At 40.0% G+C, this 18,750-nt stretch overlaps 3 protein-coding genes across 5 annotated transcripts in view; 1 reads left to right on the top strand and 2 right to left on the bottom strand.

The window, feature by feature from the left end:
- The window catches only part of spata20 (spermatogenesis associated 20), a 53,146-nt gene extending 42,261 nt beyond the window's left edge, over positions 1-10,885 (bottom strand). The window contains exons 1-12 of the mRNA XM_086302842.1: positions 10,594-10,885; positions 9,490-9,618; positions 9,335-9,399; positions 9,105-9,259; positions 8,869-9,012; positions 8,502-8,703; positions 8,255-8,385; positions 7,039-7,143; positions 5,885-5,959; positions 4,314-4,526; positions 3,919-4,111; positions 255-423 (exon numbers count right to left, since the gene is read on the bottom strand). Of these exons, the coding sequence (XP_086158968.1) occupies positions 255-423; positions 3,919-4,111; positions 4,314-4,526; positions 5,885-5,959; positions 7,039-7,143; positions 8,255-8,385; positions 8,502-8,703; positions 8,869-9,012; positions 9,105-9,259; positions 9,335-9,399; positions 9,490-9,618; positions 10,594-10,790 (1,778 nt within the window). The 5' untranslated portion in view covers positions 10,791-10,885. The remainder of the gene's footprint in view (positions 1-254; positions 424-3,918; positions 4,112-4,313; positions 4,527-5,884; positions 5,960-7,038; positions 7,144-8,254; positions 8,386-8,501; positions 8,704-8,868; positions 9,013-9,104; positions 9,260-9,334; positions 9,400-9,489; positions 9,619-10,593) is intronic.
- The window catches only part of LOC147322880 (uncharacterized), a 92,466-nt gene that overhangs the window by 3,971 nt on the left and 69,745 nt on the right, over positions 1-18,750 (top strand). The gene's annotated exons all lie outside the window — the stretch shown is intronic.
- Positions 11,321-16,390, bottom strand: LOC147322884 (PI-PLC X domain-containing protein 1-like). 3 transcript variants are annotated; one of them, XM_086302844.1, is made up of 7 exons: positions 16,076-16,390; positions 15,852-15,957; positions 13,000-13,124; positions 12,774-12,905; positions 12,250-12,414; positions 11,925-12,108; positions 11,321-11,695 (listed from the first exon to the last, which is right to left on the bottom strand). In XM_086302844.1, the coding sequence occupies exons 2-7, from the start codon at positions 15,955-15,957 to the stop codon at positions 11,502-11,504; spliced, it is 906 nt and encodes a 301-aa protein (XP_086158970.1). In that variant the 5' UTR covers positions 16,076-16,390; the 3' UTR covers positions 11,321-11,501. The 3 variants fall into 3 exon arrangements, with proteins under 3 accessions (XP_086158970.1, XP_086158971.1, XP_086158969.1); XM_086302845.1 differs by having other exon boundaries at positions 11,321-11,692; XM_086302843.1 differs by having other exon boundaries at positions 11,321-11,731; positions 16,076-16,386.

Below are 18,750 nucleotides of genomic sequence, written 5' to 3'. Positions count from 1 at the left end.
TGTACTACAGATGCATCGAATCAGGAATAAAATTCTGAGACTCTCAAAAATCCAAATCAAGGTTAGGACAAACATCCTCTGACAGCTTTCAGTCACAGTTAAATATTCAAAAACTGCAGGACTGTGTGGGTCTAGTCTGACATGTATGTGAACAAAAGCATCAAGCAACCAGCTGTCATCAGATTCTCATTCTGACTATGATCGCTGAATTAAAGCTTTTAAAAACTGAGCCATCAAAACTTTCTCTCGCTTACATCTGTTGCACCTCCATCTGGTCTCCACGGTAACAAGATCGAAGGATGGTCTGCTGCTTAGCGTCCCACAGGTGCTCCTTTAGGAAACCCCCAGCCTTCACTGCTCTCTCCACCAAGTCCTTGTCTCCCAGCACAGCTCCGACGCGAGCGTAGGCCGACAGCATCAGGCCTAACAGGGAGAAAGTAACGGTGATGTCGTTGAGGGTGAGTGTATTGAGGTCACCAAGTAATAAAATGACATACTCACTGCTTAGGTATCAACATGTAGCCCCTGCCACACTTCCAATTTAGTTATCCCCCCCTCTCTCCTTTGAAGTCCCCCTGTTCCTCCTCTTGTCCCTATCTGCATCCATCCTTCCTCCCGCTTTCCCTCCACCCGTCTTTTATGTAGTAAATCAAAGCCTAGTGAGTGCACAGCCTCGCCTTCAAAGTTTTGCAGCAGAGGACAGGTGATTAATGGCAAGGTTTCTTCATTAGAGAGGAGACAGAGAGTCTTGCGTCTAATTGGAAAGTTCTCAGGATCGCCGAGCTTCATTACCTCACTAACACACACTGTCTGAGACGTCAGCCCCGGGAGCCAAATTCGTGGGTGCACTTGTGTATGTGTGCTCTCTTGTAATTAATCGAATCTGAGACAATGTGCAGGACAAACAGTGCTAAGGAGACATCACATTAATCCCAAATGACAAGTGTCTGTAATAATCTACGCACACTTTGACACTGCAGAAAAACGGCGTGCTCGTGAATATGAGCGGTATTTACTGTAAATATATGACAGTCTGATAAAATTGCTTGTGCTAACTTGACATAATCAGAATCAAACTGTCTTGTTGAGAAAAGAAGAAGTGCTCATAATCTATCAACTAATATAATGTAAGGTGTCTGTTTCCGTTGTGGAATTAATGGTCACATTGTGGAACATCCCACAGAAAAACTTCTCCTTTCTGGCACGCTGTGTTACACTTTTGATCATGTCTGCAACCTGAATCCCTGATCAGACAGATCACTGCCTCTGATTACGAGGCTGAGCTGTCTATCGATACTTAGCTAATCCAGCCAAAGGATCGATGAGCTCATGCCACAGCCGTGCACAATTTACAAGACCCGCGACTCCTCCTGTGTTAATGGTCAGAATTTAATCAGACTTACACACAGTGATCAACTTATTGGTCTTAACCCAAACTGTGCCCAAAGGTCAACATCACTTTTGTCATTTTGAGGCAATAAGCTCAGAACTGTGACCGATCGTGAAACGCTTGAACTACTACGTCACTGACATTGTTTTTTGTGCATGTCCTTCATAGTGACATAGTTTGATGTTTAAAGTCACAGCTTTTCCAGTGGTGCACTCTAGCACTGTTACCTAAAGGTCGCTGTCCAACTTTCTCCTGCAGCATGGAGGGAGACACAGTGCAGGTCCAACAATAAATAGTAACTCTAAGTTTGAAGCTTTATATTAAATTAATGGCTAAACTTTGTATGTAACAACAGATGACATTTGTTGATTTGTGTTAAGAAAGAAAGTGTAGGTTGGCAGTTACTCTGTGGGACAGATGAAATTCAGATGAAAGGCCCCTAACTCACCAGTCACACAACACTAACTGACCAATCAAGGTAGGAGCACACAAACAACTGTGTTTACTGCTGTTTTGGGAGGTAAAATTACTGGTTTTGTCAATGGAGTCTGACTGAGTGCACCGCCTTCTCTTCAGGTAAAAGCCTGGAAATGTCCTAAACATAAAGTACACTTAAACAGATATTGATCCCTTTTTGTGGCTGAAATCCATGTTGGCGCTGACTGTGTCCTCAGCAGTACATGGCTATAGTTTCTGTGCTGTGTGCTGTCTGTTTGAGTTTCTGTCACTGGCATCTACTGAAGAAAACAAACTGACCGTGGATCACAACCTCAGCCAGCCTTACTTCAGATAAAATTATCTATCCCCAGCTAAACAGGCAAAATTACTTCTGATATCTCAAATTTGGTTTTGTACAAAATGCAGACATATGTATTGGGTATCACCACTCTAGGAGTGTTTGGTCCATTTAAGGTACAAAAAAAAAAAAAGATTAAAGGACTAAAGAGGGGGGCTGAGAAGGGAGTAAATTTTCTATCGTCCAAAAAATGACCATATTTAGGCAAATTTATGAGAACAGGAAGTTACTAAATGAATTTCTAATTATTTCTCATCTTATCTTACAGAGCTCATAGTGCTCCAATAATGCTCTGCATTTAATCATTAGTTATTACTAATCTGTGGCTCACTTTCAGTCTGTCTTTTGTCCCATCTTCCTCCCCTACTCCCAGCCAGTCACAGCAGATGGCCGCCCTTCACTGACCCTGGTTTTGCCAGAGGTTTCTTCTGGTTAAAATTGAGTTTTTCCTTCCCACTGTCGCCAAAGTGCTTGTTCGCAGAGGGTCGTCAGATTCTTGCTTTATTCTCTATTATTCGTAGCTTCTTTACTTTACAATATAAAGATCCTTCAGGGGACTGTTTTGAGTTGACAGCTATATACTGCTCCTTAGTGGAGAGCATGCTCTCCTGCTGCCTGGCTGTTTAGTACCCAGGGGCCACAAAAGAGATCAGGAAGGCTGTACAGAGGGTAATTAACACCACCTCAAAAAAATCACTGGCTGCCCTCTGCCACCCTTTGAGCCCATCACCAGCTCCTCCCATCTCAGGAAAACCAGATCTATCACAGGTGCACCCCGACCACCAATTTCCTGCCCCGCTGCCCTCCCGCACCTCCAGACTTACAAACAGCTTCTTCCCCTGGGCCATTCTCACATGCAGTCTTTTCTTTGCTCTACATCCAAGCACTTTGCAACTATTTTGTTCTCTATTGTGTGCTTTTCTCTTGTTTTGTATAAATCCCTCTTGATTGTATATATTTCTCCTGTTTGCTATTTATTCCTGCTGTGTACAGTTTAGATTTTGCTCCAGCACAGTTGGTGTGGAGCACCCACAATTTCGTTGTATGTGTACATTAACAATAAAGGGCTATTCTATTCTATATAAATATAATTGAATTGATTAAAAAAAAAAGAAAACAGGAACAGGTTTTCACAAACAAAGACTTGTAGTGTGCCCAAAAAGGATAAAGTGATTTCAGTGACACTTCACTGTATGAGTGCAAAGCTAACACAGCTGAGTGTTGCACTCTGTAGACGGTCGCAGCACATTCCTCTCACAGTCAGCTACATATGACTTATTAATGTGTATTATTGCTCCAGGTCTGCCTCGTTTTAATAAAAAAGAACTTGTGGTCTGTTGACGTCCTGAATAAAATGATTGAAAAAGGTGCTGCTGGAGTTCTAAAAACGCTCCTCATGAGTTATTGATTCCAGAAAATGGAAAATGTGAATTTCTTCCCTACCTAAACCTGAAAAGTAAAGCGATATAGTTCCTTGACTAAAGTGAACGTGTGTTTTTAGTGGTCTTTTGTTCCCTATAAATTTGCATAAATTTTTAACACTCAGTGGCCTTAATATATATAAAGCTGCACCATTCACCCTCAAATGTTTTTGTTCATATCATCAAGCCCTATTACTGCTGTCACTCATTACGATTACTCATCTATTAAACAGAAAAATCAATGATGCTGAGCCTAAGAGCCATTTGAATGACTGGAAGTGACCATTTCAGTGCTGTAGTGTAAACTTTACCATTCCAGGAGGCCAACATCTTGGTGTCCAGATGAGGGCGTGGCCGACTCTTTCTCACTACGGCCATTTTGGCTCTGGCAGAGGCCAGGAGCTCATTGACTTTCTCGACAGTGATGCCAAAGCGAGCAGCTGTTAACTCGACTGAATAACGCACGATCAGCACATTCTGGCCCTGCAGCTCCCCGTGGGGGTCCTGGCAACACACAGTACAGGGAATAAGAGGGTGTTCACACATACTGATCCACACTGACTGCAGCATTTTTCATGTTAATGGTTACTGACACTATCAAGTCACCTTAAAGTCCTCTGTGACTGAAGTATAATAAACCATTATCATTCTGTGCATATTCACTTTCATTCATTGAGCAAGACCAACACAACTAGAACAAAAGTACCTGTTCTGGAGCAACATTGCCTTGCTCTTTGACCCCATAGTGATGCATAAAGATGTCAGCCAGCGTAGCATTACCAGCGGTGCCCTCCACCACGTCTGGTAAGAGCTCCCGAACTTCAGAGGCTGTCCACACGCAGAAAGCCCCCTCTTGCTTTTCTGGTCCCCCCGAAGCCGGGACAGAGTCTGCATCCTCTGCACTGTAGAAGCCCCCAGACTGTTTCAGAGAACGCACAAACACACAGAGAGGGCAGGAGGAGGGAGAGGTGCTTTTTAAGGACGAGAGACAAAATGCACTGTTGTAGATCAGTTGAGAAACATGCAACAGTATTCACGACACTCTTTCTGTTGCTGTGACATGATGATGAAAAACAACTATCTGAGAACATGAAAAAATTATTTTAGACACTGAAATTTCACAAACGCATTAATTCGGAAAGCTTCGGAAAGTAAAAACACATGAAAACCTAAAACCGCGGCAGTTGGTTGGAGGAAAAGCAGGACGGTTTAGCATCCTTTTCCTAAAATGAAGACTTAAACACTGCACTGCTACTGCACTTTTTTAAGATCATAACTGGCCTATTAATGTGGTTGGGAAACACAGAGATTTGCCAACCACAAAGTTTAACAGGGTTTTAATAGATCTACTGTAAAAAACACATAATGACTCTCAATTAATTTCAACCCCTATGATGCAAGATAAATCAAGCTTCAGGTAGTTAAAAAGGAAATACAGAGACTGAAGATCACTGGGACCCACACAGCTCACAGGGAACCAGCTGAAGTAAAAAAGTACTCCAGTAATTTAGCCTGAGGACAATCACGGAGTCTCCCTCACTGTGGGAAGATCCCACCCACTGTATTACAAAAAAGCAGCATGAAGTCTGTAGAAAATGATCTTTGCAGCACCAATTCATTAGCCTGTAATTGCATAATAAATCTTAGGGAATATTATTATTGCAACAAGTCTGGTTTTAATTGTGTGCCCAATTCACTTCTGTCGCCTCATTTAACAAAAGGGGGGGAAAAAAGGCTTGACCCTTAGACGAGAAGCAAGAGTTTAAGAGGCTATTCATCAACGGGGTCCCACCTCGTGACCTTGAGGATGCATGAACAAAAAGAATCCATAGAAAGGAACTTAATACAGTGTTGGCTTTAATATGCCTGTGCATTGATTCTCCAAGTCTGTGAAAGATGTCTTGACACATGCTCAATCATGCAGGTAAGAAAATCCCCAAAAAGTTTTTTGGGACTGTAGAAAGATAAACATGGTTAGTGTCATAAATATCTCCCTTAGCTCCACAGTGTAGGGGTTTACACATTTGCTCAGCTGGAAACATAAATCCTCTTTGGGGTTATATCAGGAAGGACATCCGGTATAAAAGCTCTGCCAAACTAAACCTTTAAAGTTACCTGCTGTGATGACCCTTCATGCCAAAGAAGCAGCCAAAAGAAACTATTTCTTGTGAAATAGTTTCTTTATTTGCTGATTTACAAAACCATCACAATGACGGTGAAGTTCCCATTACCACAAAAACAACACAGCAGTTGTGCACACAGAAATGGCAGACTCACCTTGTCGCTCAGGTCTCTGGAGACGTAAAGCAGTACATCCTTAGCCACTTCTGCAAAAAACTGCTCACCTGAAACCTGGAAAAACAGAAACGCACACAAGTCACCTCCCAAAGCAACATGATTTAACCTTAACATGACCTCACAGGTACTGTCACGTGGAGTGGTCTGTGCAGTATGCAATGAGAGTTCTATTTGTTTGAGTTTGTATGTTTGTGTCCTAATTAGGGTTTGTTTTTCAGTCTCTGACTTAAAAGCAGGCCAGCCCAGCAAGCACTCACGGGAAAACTGAAAACTATGGCATTCAGATTCTTAAGTTGTTTGCTGCATCATAACTCAGTGCTGCCCACTGCAGTGAAAAACACTGTCAAGTGTTTGAAGTGATGTACTAAAAACAGTAGAGTACAGTCATTTTGACTGAGGGCTAAATAAATAAAATGAAAGTTACAAAGTACAGTCTGACCACTCCTGGATTTTTAGGACCTATGTTGATACAGACTTTGAGGAAGCAAAAAAAATTCCAGCATTACATCTACAATACTTTTTTTACTGTACTATATTAGCGATGTGTGAAACCACTTGAGATGACTAGATGTTTAATCACTGCTGCCCTTGATAGTGATCATCAAAATTACTGCGTAGTTTAAGAAATTCATCCATTTCTTATTCAATTCTGGGTCACAGGGCGCCTGACCCTATCCCAGATGTCATAAAGTGAGAGATGGCGCATTTGCCGCATTAATTAATTTTTTTTTTTTTTTTTTGCTATGTCTGGTTTTATTACTATGTGCATATTAGTATTGTACAGCACTTTGGTCTACCAGGTGTGTTTTTAAAGTGCTAGATAAATAAATAAATGATGATGAAAGAAATCTGTTATCACAACTCTTTGGGCTCAAACTGTAAGAAATAAATGTGTAAAATTACAGAATATGTTCTGGTAGGCCATTGCCCAAACAATAAGCCTCACAATAACAGCACATGTGTTGTCACTGTGAGTGTTTGATTTGACTCTGAAACAAAGTAAATGTTTGCCATCTCTTATGCTGGAGATTTTAGGTTGGGGGGTAACATTAATTATGCAGACAAGAGAGAAAGATCAGAGCTAATTACACTGTCAGATACACAAACAGCCACACAGAGACAATTGCACACACCTGGGAAGCTGTTATGTAGGCAACAGCCAGCTGAGCCTGGTCGTACAACATCTTCTCAAAGTGAGGAACATGCCAGGAGGAGTCTGTGGAGTAACGATGAAAACCCTGAGATAAAGAGACATAAAGAGGGAGGCTGCTTAATTTTACTCACTAAAATGAGTTGAAAGTATCAGTACTACAACATAAGTATATCTGACTTGAACTAAAAACACGATTATATTAAAGAGACCAAGAGTACATCTGTGTGTTTTTGTGTCTGACATGAACAAACCAGGCTTGCACATTAGAGAAGCACCACTTCTGACAACATTCTGACAACTTTTTATTTAATTTTCTTGTTACTTGATGAATAAAATGTCCTAACCGTACAAAATGCCCTTTGTAAGAGCTTTCCTCTACAGTTTTGATTCAGTCTGTCATGCATCTCTATGACTCGCCACTGCATTCTGTATGATTTGATGGGTTGGGCATCACTGACCACATGCACAAAATAGCACTAACATATTTTGGTTTTCTGGGTAAACTTCCAGGTTGTCTTGGTATCCTTGTCTGTTCGAGCACAAATGCCCTTTTAAGACTTTGCTTTTTTGATGAGTTCTGACAGATGTGGGAAAAACAGCGTTTTATTAAAACACACCTAAACTTGAACATGCCAGTTTCTACTAGTGAATTTAAAATGATCATAAAATGGAATGGATTGAAAGAGACCTGTGGATGTTTTTCATGAGAGGCTTCTAATATTTTATGTTATGGATACTTGTATATAGTACGTTATGCTGCAGACCTCACAGAACAGAGCAGGCCTCAAGGACATTGGATGTGGCATTAATTATGCTAGAAAAAGGTTGAGCCAGGGTAGAGTTGGGTTGCAAAGCAGCATGCAGAGTCAGCAGAAATGGTGGGGACAAGCTACATGACAGCTGCCAGTGTCACAAACTGTATCAGCTGAGCATCAGCTGAACTAAAAGCATCTGCCCTGTCAGCCAGAATTTAGGGTTAATTTATAAATTTTTCTGACAGTTAATTTACTCCCTATTTTTCATGAATCTTTACCACTCAACCTGGTGGTTTGAATTTTGTTTTTCTGTGTTTAATATTTATTCATATATCAATTTTTTTACAATACTTTGCCATTCATAATCCTGTTACAAAAAAAAAACAACAACAAGAAGAAAGAAAAACCCTGAATTACAACACTAGTTTGGTTTGTTTATACCTGTGCAATGTGGTCATGGATGCCTCCCAGTGCCATCATGCGAAGCGTGTGCAAGGCCATCTGGAGAGCCTCGACCCCTTCCGATGTGGAGCGATTCACAGTCCAATAGGACATGAGGAACATCAGATTCACTACAGATGCATAGGCAAGAGAGAGAAACAGGAAAAGACTTGCTGTCAGGTAGTCAAATAAAGAATTTTCTACAGGCCTTAAAGCTACAGAGCTGACCACTTGGGCTCATGTCGACCTGGTGAGGGGAACTTTGGAGCGTCTCTAAAGCCTCCATACTCTTCCTCATAGGAATGGGCGAGCTGCTGGAAGCAGCGATTAGCCACGTCTGGAGCCAGTGGAGGACTTTGGCCTGCGTTTGCAGTGATGGTTGTGCCTTTTTTCAGGGCCTCAATGATCCTCTCCCCACTGGACTCCAAAGCAGGACGATTATTCTGCCACTTTAGAACACAAGTCATACTTTATGTCATTCATACACAGCACAGGAGGGTAAAGAGAACAAACAAAAATATAATTTAAATCTCTTTAACGACTTTTTTTCATCCCCACTAACAATGCATGAAATCTGATATAATAATGTTCCCTAATTCTTGAAGTTTTACTACCTGATCTATGATTCTGGTGAGGACCGTCTTGAACCCAGGTCTACCTCCACGGTCTCTGGGAGGGAAGTAGGTGCCTCCAATGAAAGGTCGAAGTTCAGGAGTCAACCACACACTCATAGGCCAACCACCACCTCCACTTGTTGCCTGGAAATAATTCCCAGGCAAAAATTATAAAGGGGCACTAGCAGAGTGAAGCTGAAAGAGATTTTCATGTGAAAATGTAAATGTATACAAACCTGCACAAAGGTCATGTAGACCTTATCCACATCAGGCCTCTCTTCTCTGTCTAGCTTGATGCAGATGAAGTTTTCACTAAGGATTTTGCCAATTTCCTCGTCCTCGAAGGACTCCCTCTCCATAACATGGCACCAGTGGCATGTGGAATAGCCCACTGGAGGTCAAGCAAAAGAAAATTCTTAATGTAGTGATCCAGATATCTGTAATCTAGGTCGCGGAGAACTCTTACCGGATAAAAAGATGGGTTTGTCTTCATTCTTTGCTTTGTCAAAAGCATCCTTCCCCCATGGATACCTGACCAAAAAAGGAAAAAAGAAAAACAAAACGTGGCATTTGGCCGTGCTTTCAGAAAGTATGTCCATCTGAAGTTTAAAAAGCACTCACCAGTCGACAGGGTTGTGCGCATGTTGTAGCAGGTATGGTGACCTCTCCTTAGCTAACCTGTTGGAGTGTTTGTGAGAAGTGGATGATGGCCCTTCACTCCCTGACGCCATACTCATGAAGACAGATGGACTGGACACACAAGATGCTTATGAATGTGGATCCTGATTCTTATTAGCAAAACAGAGCAATCTTGATGTTGCTGCCTCGGTGTGGGCCCAAATACAGTGACTAAATACCTTACACAATGTTAAGCCAGCCCCAGGATGTCATTGTGTTACCCTTGAGTAATACGATAAAAATACAGCTACAACATTCAGTTCAAATTTCTCTATACATACCCGTTCCTTACAGAAACACTGTCAATACCCTGTGTAGTATATCGACAAAAGAATATATAAAATAATATACTAATATTGATAGGTTAATTTTTTCTAATTACAATTCTTGAGCGTTTCTGGGGCTGTACAAGCTTGTTCAGCAGCTCATTAAAGCTGCAGTAGCTGTCAAGCAGCTGTTAGTCCAGACTGGCAGCCGTGGCGAATTCCATTTGAATATTCTCCAATTTATTATGACTTAGCTAAAAAATAAAAGTTCATACCCCGGAAAACGTCAACAAACAGCTTTCACTTTATGAGTCATTTTTGTTGAATTCGGGTGGAAAAGCTGCACATATGTGCGTGATTTTTCACGTGTAACTTAGAAGCACAATGCTAGAATTTTCATCGTTAGCGGAGGGTGGTCGATGAGTTCCCAAGAAACCAGCAAGAAAAGCTAACCAGTTAATAGAAACCAAAACATATTGTCAGCCTTTGTACTTACACCGAATTGAAATGCGTGGCATTATGATTTTAATCAAATGTTTGCCCCTACGGGGGAATGTCTCTGGCCACGAGTTAGCCTTAGGGACATATTAATATGAATGATTTTATATGGGAGTATGGTGTGGTTCGACACTCGTTAGTGCTATTGTGCCACAAGCAACAACCGTATCATAATACAACAGGTCGTGACTTTTATGCTAAGCCCGCTATGCTTGCTGTAAAATGTCAAAGCAGTGTTTACGTACAGCTAGCATTAGCTACACATTAGCTGAGGCAGCGTTACCTGAGGTAGCAGGCCGCCCGGGGATGGAGGAGCGGTGACCTGTCGCTTGGTGGGTGGGGAATTTGTCTGAAACACCTTAAGTCACCCTGTGATTTCTGCTGTGGACTATACGCTCCCGAATAAGCTGCAGTTAACACGCATGTAGGTCCCGCGCGGCTATGTTTGGACGCCGACCGACGCCATGCTAGTCTTAACATCCTAATCCACCAAGTGCGTCACTTTAGCAAGCTAACGTTAGCTAGTTTGTGAAGAGACAGCAGTCAAAACTTCCAGGCATGAGTTAAACACTTTTTTTTTGCAATACCCTCACTTGACAGATGGAGGCGCGACAACAAAGCAGGAGTGGGGATCACAGGAGATAATGTATTTGTTTTGGTGATACAAAATAAAAATGACAAACTGTGCAGTAACGTCTTCTCCCAAGTTTGTTATTTTCGTAAACGAATTTAAATTAAATATAAAATCTTTACATTACCTAAAGGAAATAAAACACAAATTCTAATATATTATAAACCATCTTCGCATTGCATTGGATATGTGAGATAAAATATATATCTGCACTTTTTTCCTACCTCCTTGTGTATGTGGCTTATAATTTAATATTACACCCTGTTCATATGCTTATTTTTCTACACATTTTTTATTTTATTAATTGTTATTAGTCTTGAATTTATACAACACAAAATGTGTTTGTTTTTGTATTTGACACATTAAATAAAAATTTAAAAACAATTTATTGTTTATTTAAAAAAGCAATACAATACTTATGTACAAGCAAAATATTTAAGCCTCTAGTAACTGTACAATATTTATATCTTTTCAATGAACCGATGAGTTATCTATGGTTTAAAGAATAAAACACACACACACCGTCATATTCAAACTAAAGAAACACAATACTTTTTCAGTTATGGTTTCATTAGTGCAGAATTGAGCTCAACAACTGTTGACACAAAGTCCTTGCGAGTTGCCAAGTCTGAGGCAACGATGTTCACACCTGATTGCTGCTTCAGCCATTTCAGGAGCTTAGGCAGACCCCTCCTAATAACGTTGGGGAAACTGTCGCAGAGACGAAGGATGTAGATGAGTATCCTATGATCTGCTGGAAGAGTCATGTTCAAACCACATACAAAGAAATCTGTGGGGAACAAGTTGAAGCTTAGTAATTATCTCAAATTATATTGTGTATAACCTGGCTGTTTAAAACTTTTTTCTCTCTGAATAGATGTTATTTTGGATATTTACATCCCAAGTAATATTGTTTTTTGATCACCAAAGATGAATGTCTTGCTGTCTATAACTTATAACATGGCATAGTTGAGAAAACTCACAATTGGAAGTCTTTTCCTTTCCCAAGGCTTCAGATATTTTTGATTTAACTTGTGCACGGTCCATGCTATTGGCGTAGTAATAAGTTATTTTTTTCCACATTTCAGGATGGTAGTTTGCTGGATAGTCATATGAAACTATGACATTTTTGCCTTGGTCCCAGCAGTTCTGCAGTGTGGGGATGCCCTGTTGTAAGATAATGAATATCTTATTTTGAAACTATAAGCAAAGGTTACAGTAAGTACTTCAACAATGAGACTTATTTGACCTACTGATCTAAGAATAAATGAATACATTTTTTAAAAAAGAAGAAAAACTGTACACTACCGGGGGGACGAGTGTGCTTCCAAACATGGTCTTAATGAAGCCGATAAGATGGTTGTGAAGTTTATCTTTAATGTTTTTCTCAAAACCATTGAAGTTTGAAAAAGCCAGGATGATGACTTCTTTAGGATGGGCCACTGTCCAGGCATGTATTTCCCCGAGAACAGTCTGAACTCAATGGGAAAATTAGCTGGCATTAGATAAAAGAAATCTTCTTTATAGGGTTCCTTCATGACACAGTAAGTGAGCACATGTGTTATAAATCACATTAACTAAGGCTAATTACCAAAATAGAACAGACACTTCATAAAGGAAATCAGTAACACCTGTGTTTATTTACCTTTGGTCATATTTTAAAACTTGAACTAGTTTTAAAACAGGTCTTGCCTAAAGCTTAGTAAAGGTCTTCTTAAGTTAAAAAAAATCTGCTAAAAGTTCAGTTATTTTTATATCAAAAAATTTGATATTTTAGTCTTGTACTTTTGTATATATAGTCTTGTACTTTTACATAATATGCTTATTATTACCTCAACATCAGTGCTTGTGTACAGCCCATGGTAAAAGTAAAGCCTAGTGGGATGGTGGTCATTACGTTTGCGAGCGATCCTCAAGTCAAAGTAGCGAACTCCTGCTTCCAGTTGCATTGTGATGTTGTATTCCTGTGATAAAAACCAACATCAGTCAAACATTCCATTCTCTGTTTGTTACGTTCACCTATAAATTTGATAGCGGCAGGTCAGAAACTCCCCTTACCTGGGTCATTCCCCATGTTCGTACTATTCTGCGTAAGCAATAAATCCAGCTGAATCGTTTTAGATTGTCAGGCTCTATAATAGCAGAGCTGGCATCCAAATCATAACTCACAGAGTCATGGCTTCCTACGAATGAAACACACAAATGCCTTACCAATGTTGTTTTAAAATGCTGTACAGATTTGGGAGTTGTTTTTTTATGGTGTATTTATGGGATTTTTTTTCTCATGTAGCTCTATAGTCCTCTTTTAAATGTAATGTGTATGGGCACAAATTATGGTCATAAATATTTTGTACTTGTAAATCAGGATTTGTATGTGTAAAAAGAATTTGTGTGTGCATAAAAACATTTGTGTGTGGACTTAGCCAAATAGTGATGGGTCGTTCGCGAACGAAATGGCTCTTAGAGCCGGCTCTTTGACGTGAACGACGCGAGCCGGCTCCTTATCGCGAGCCGTCACGTGGGTTTTTTTTTTTTTTCTTTCTCTCACCCTCTCTCTCTCTCTCTCGCACTTTTTTTCCGCTTCACTTCGCACCTGAGCCTTGTGCTTTATGCTGGGCAGAGGGGGGAGGGGCGGTAGTTACACTCACTAGCACAGGAACAGAGCCAGAGGGAGAGAGAGAGAAAGAGAGCCAGGGACAACAACGTCACATTAGAAAGGTATAGTAATCATCCACAACTATTTTCGGTTGCAGATGATAAAGGATTCAGAAAGTTTATTCATGCAGGCCCATATGACAGAGAATATGCATCTTCTTTTTGTTTTCATATTATAATTTATATTTAATTGTGTTGTGGTTTGCAGTGTTTTGTGTTGTTTTCACTTTAAATTTGTAAAAGGAAAAAGCTGAAAATTTAAATAGTTAAAATTTGAAATGTGAATAGTTGATTTTTGTATTATATGATTTATTTATTACATTTTATGTGGAGTGAAAAAATAAAAGTATATTTACAGTGGCCCCTACAGACAAAGCACATACAAACTTCAAATCACGTACAAACTCCAAAACACGTAAAAACACGTACAAACTCCAAAACACGTAAAAACTCAAAACACGTACAAAAGACAACAGAAGTGCTCCAGGATGCTGGGCGCAGTGTTGAGCTTTTGTTACCTAGTGGCTACACAAGCCAGCAAGTACCAACGACCGGATTCGGTGTGTGGTAGTAACAGGTAAATGAACTTTTTTTTAAATTATTTGAATATATATGAGTGCCTGTGTATAAATACACAAACAATACACACGCTTTCAATTGTGTAATTTAAGTGATCTAGTAGCTCTGCTTTGGAAGTTCAGTTCATGCTAGAAATGTGTTTTGGAGTTTGTACGTGTTTTGTCTCTAGGGGCCACCGCATATATTTATATATAAACATGTACAAATAAAACCACTTTTTTTACGTTAGTAATTCCTCCATCCATCCATCCATTCGCTTCCGCTTATCCTTTTCAGGGTCGCGGGGGGCGCTGGAGCCTATCCCAGCTGTCATAGGGCGAGAGGCGGGGTACACCCTGGACAGGTCGCCAGTCTGTCGCAGGGCTAACACACAGGGACAGACAACCATTCACACTCACATTCACACCTAGTGGCAATTTGGATTATCCAATCAACCTATCCCCACAAACTGCATGTCTTTGGACGGTGGGAGGAAGCCGGAGTACCCGGAGAGAACCCACGCAAACACGGGGAGAACATGCAAACTCCACACAGAAAGACCCCGGCCTGATGGAGGAATTGAACTCAGGACCTTCTTGCTGTGCGGCAACAGTGCTAACCACCATGCCACCGTGCCGCCCCCTTTTGTGCATAATTTTATATTATTGTTAATAATAAATTAATTAAAGCAACAAAACAACCTGAAGAGCCGGTTCGGAGCCGAAAGAGCCGGCTCTTTTTAGTGAGTCGAACCGAAAGAGCCGGATCTCTAAAAAGAGCCGGAAATCCCATCACTATAGCCAAAACATACAAGTGAAACTCTGCACTCAAGTTTCAAGTTACTAGTACAAATTTTGACCCTAGTTTTCTTCCTTTCATCTGATTGGTCATTGTCATGTCAATCACAAATTTAACAATCCAATCAGAGAACAGATGGGTTTGGCTGTGGAGGGGTGCTTTTTTGAACTGCAGGTCCTTGAAGGGTAATACAGTTTGAAGCTGGAAGATCTCTATATAAATATCCGATAGAAACTAGGTCCCCTAAATTTCAGTAGCTGTTGAAAGGATAAAGTTGTGGTATATCAGTGGTTAGAAATACCATTATTACTTTAAAGGTTAAAGGTTAATTAAAGGTCCTTTCACATTGGATGCATGTGCTGCTAATGCTAGCTGCTAACTAAAAGCCAAGGATCCAAAATTTGTTGCGCTGGCTGCTGAGCTCTGTGGGGTTTTGCGGCAGCTCTACCTGTACTAGATGCACCTGCTCCTTGTCGTTTCTATCTCTGACTTTATGTCCTCTACAAGAGTTTCTGTTTTTTTTTATCTTCAAATGTTCAATAGAAACATGTAACGCTAATTCATAACGAAGAAAGCTTTGTAACTATCCCCACTAGTGAAGACTGTCATTTCCACAACACTGCCATTTGGGTACAGTCTCCGCACTAGCCAAGTACAACTACTGTATTTCTTGCAAATAATTAACAAATTAATTAACAAATGCAGCAGAAACCACAACCTTTTTCATTCATTTTGTTTGTTTGAATTCTGACTGAATAAATGCTACCACTAAATGCTATTGGAGGTGCCCCAAAAAAATCTGCAGTGTAGATTGCAGAAAAGTATTTCTGTTAACAAAATGGTCCGATTTGACACACTGTACATGCTGTGTTTGACACAGTTGCACTGTATACATTTACCTGGTATGGCTAGTTTGAAGAGAGGAATTGTCCAAAGTTCAGATGGTAGTTGTGACATCCAGTCAGTGTAGTTCGCGATCTTTATATTCCCTTTCTTTGCAGACATCTACACAAAACATTTTTAAACTTACGGGAGAGTCTCTTAGAAATTCAGTGGTTCTAGGCAACAGTGAACACATTAAGCACAAACATAAAGGTCACAAGTTTTAAGAATTAACACTTACCCTGCCAAAGTCATGCACCAGCTGTAGTTTACTTCGTTATTCCTTCAGATTTGACAGTGTACACAAGCTGACACAGTCAGACAATCAGAGGCTTAGCTTTGTCACTGCTCCTCAGAAGGACTTCATTGTTATGTTGTAAGAGTTAAAACGTCAGCTGTCTTACCGGTTTTGCAAGGATGCAATCAAAACAAGGAATGTTTGATCAACAAGATATAACGCCCCAATGAAGCTTCCTCATACCCTCAGTATTCACTAGGAAAAAAACAAAGGCTTTCACTACACTTTTAATTCTGATATTAGTGCAGACTTCAGTAGTGGATTTCAGTCTGCACTCAAAAAAGTAAACTAAGGCACTTGTTTGATGAGTTCGTTGATAAGTTTAACCGATGTCTCTAGCAATAAGATCTCTGGAAATTATTGAGAAAAAAACCAAGGGCTGAAACACTTTTTTGTACTAAAAAGGTTTGCAGGGTACATATTTATCAAGAGTACCATTACAAACTGTTCAGAAAAGAGATCATTACCTGCAGGACAGACATCAGTAACAATATTTAAATTTTTTTGATAGACATGCTGAAGTGACGAAGGAAGCCTGAAAAGAATCTTTAATACAAATCAGTACTCTGTCTCCTTTGGTTTTCCTGTCAGTTTGACAAATGCCGCCCAATGTTATGTCCAAATCGGAGAGATTTTTGTTTAGCTAGACTACAGCAAGGACAAAAATATTGAAACAGCATTCACACATTATTAAATGTAATAATCCTTTTCTATTTTTTGAAATCATGTAGGCAAATTATTTCAGTAGGGCTGCTTGGCACTTGTTGTCTCAGCAGGCTGTTTATTGATCTTTATGAGAATATCTGAATTATTTTAGCTAGACAGGCAGGCAAATGGCCTGTTATTGCCATTAATTTGATCTATATATGTCTAAATATTTGCTGAACACTGCTAAGAAAAACTATATTAGAGAGAAAACCTAGTCTTACCTAAACTATTTCTTGGAGAAGTAGCACTGTTTTTTCTTTAGCTTCAGAGAGCTACTCCTTGAAGCTTCTGCCTCCCTCTCATTCACACACATGTTCTGTCTTGCTTCTATTGACTTTCATTCCTCTTCTCACCAGAGCATGCCTCCATCTCTCCAGGCTCAGCATTATGATCTTCATAATGCCGTCTGCAAACAGTATAGTTTACAGAGACTTCTGCCTGATTTCATCAGTCAACCTGTTGCTACTGTAAAGGCTCAGAGCAGATCCCTGATGTTGTCCCACACCGCCTTAAATCCATCTCTCTCTGACCGAGATCACTGTCTTGTTAACACTGAAAGTCTTATGCCACCCTCACATATAGTGCTTCTCTGCCACTCCTGACTTTCTCGTGCAATACCACAGTTTTGCCGTTGACACCCTATCATATGCTTTCCCTGAATAACAAAAGACTTAGTGCAACTCCTCCTGACCTTCTCTATACTTCTCCATCAACACTCTCAAAGCTAACATCACATCTGTAGTGCTCATTCTAGGCATGAAGGCGTACCGTTGCTCACTGATGGCCACCTCTGTTCTTAAAAAGAGAAACTAGCTGTCAACAGGGTTAAACCACTGAGGAGGAGGCCATTCTTAAAATGTATTCAAACATTAATTTCCACTCTTGTAAATTACAAAGTGAACTCATGCGTAATAAATCACATATTTTCTCTTGTCTGTACACAGATTGTTCTCTGCGACATTCTTAAGCCATCTGGTTTGACGAGTAGTCTAGCCTACTGTTGACATGACTCACCTTAACTTGTGCTACCGGTAGATCATGTTTTTAGCATCCACAGCTATCAGATTGGTACATATGGGCAAAGTAGTTACTGTTTTGTGTAATGTATTGTGTTGTAGGCTACAGATTTATTGTAAAGGAAACAGGTTGGAGGAGAGATACACCGGAGCCCTATAAACACTGTTTATGGAGTAATCAAGTTAAGATAAAGTTATTCTGTTAAATGTAAGTTTTGCATAGAGGGGTTACTATTTGGGAAGCATTTTAGATGAGGTGTTAGCAGCCTATAAAAGACAGATTTGAAATGCTTTGTTCTATATGAACAATGACCACAAAACAGAAACAAAATATTTATTTAACTTTTTTTTATTAGACTTTTGATGTTGCAAAGCCGACTATAACACAAAAATTTATAGGCTTTTCAAGGACTTGACTTCAGGTTGATTATCTAGCCTTGGCCAGACCCAACATATTCTGGCCTCTTTTGTAGATTGAATAATACTGTTTGAGGAAGACATCACTCAGGGTCCACATGTTGCCACCTGTAGCACCGAAGCCTTAGCCTAAACACTACCATTTGCAACATCCACATGTAATTGATTAAAAATATTTACTTTGTTTTCTGTTTTTTTTTCTGTGTACTTTTACTTAGAAACTGTGATCACACTGATCACACATAAATTATTGCAAAGCTCTGCATACCAATAATGTGAATGCTGAAAGAGCATTTGGGTCTTTGGGTTGTGGTGGAGTAAGATATTTACATCATGGTAGCTGAAACGTGCAGCAAATGTGTGATGCTGTCAATATGGTAAGGTAAGCTTGGTAAGCAAGCTGCCCCAGTCTAAGTTTACTCCTAATGGGTAATTGCTGAGTGATCGGAGGGTGAAATTAATGCCTTTGCATGCTAT

The sequence above is a fragment of the Aulonocara sp. 'chitande type north' Nkhata Bay genome, linkage group LG8 (assembly GCF_057382095.1).
Source record: "Aulonocara sp. 'chitande type north' Nkhata Bay isolate Kocher_YH1m ecotype deep benthic linkage group LG8, A_spYH_male_GT1.1, whole genome shotgun sequence".
Lineage (NCBI taxonomy): Eukaryota > Metazoa > Chordata > Actinopteri > Cichliformes > Cichlidae > Aulonocara > Aulonocara sp. 'chitande type north' Nkhata Bay.
The sequence above is the reverse complement of the archived record's forward strand: the minus strand, read 5'-3'. Positions and strand labels throughout refer to the sequence as shown.

Coding starts and splice junctions, on each gene's coding strand:
- LOC147322884 (XM_086302843.1), bottom strand. CDS start 15,957: ATGTCTGCAAAGAAAGGGAATATAAAGATCGCGAACTACACTGACTGG. Junction 13,125..15,851: donor CTTCAAACTAGCCATACCAG/GTAAATGTATAC, acceptor TTTCATTCGTAG/GAAGCCATGACTCTGTGAGT. Junction 12,415..12,773: donor ACACAAGCACTGATGTTGAG/GTAATAATAAGC, acceptor CATTGAGTTCAG/ACTGTTCTCGGGGAAATACA.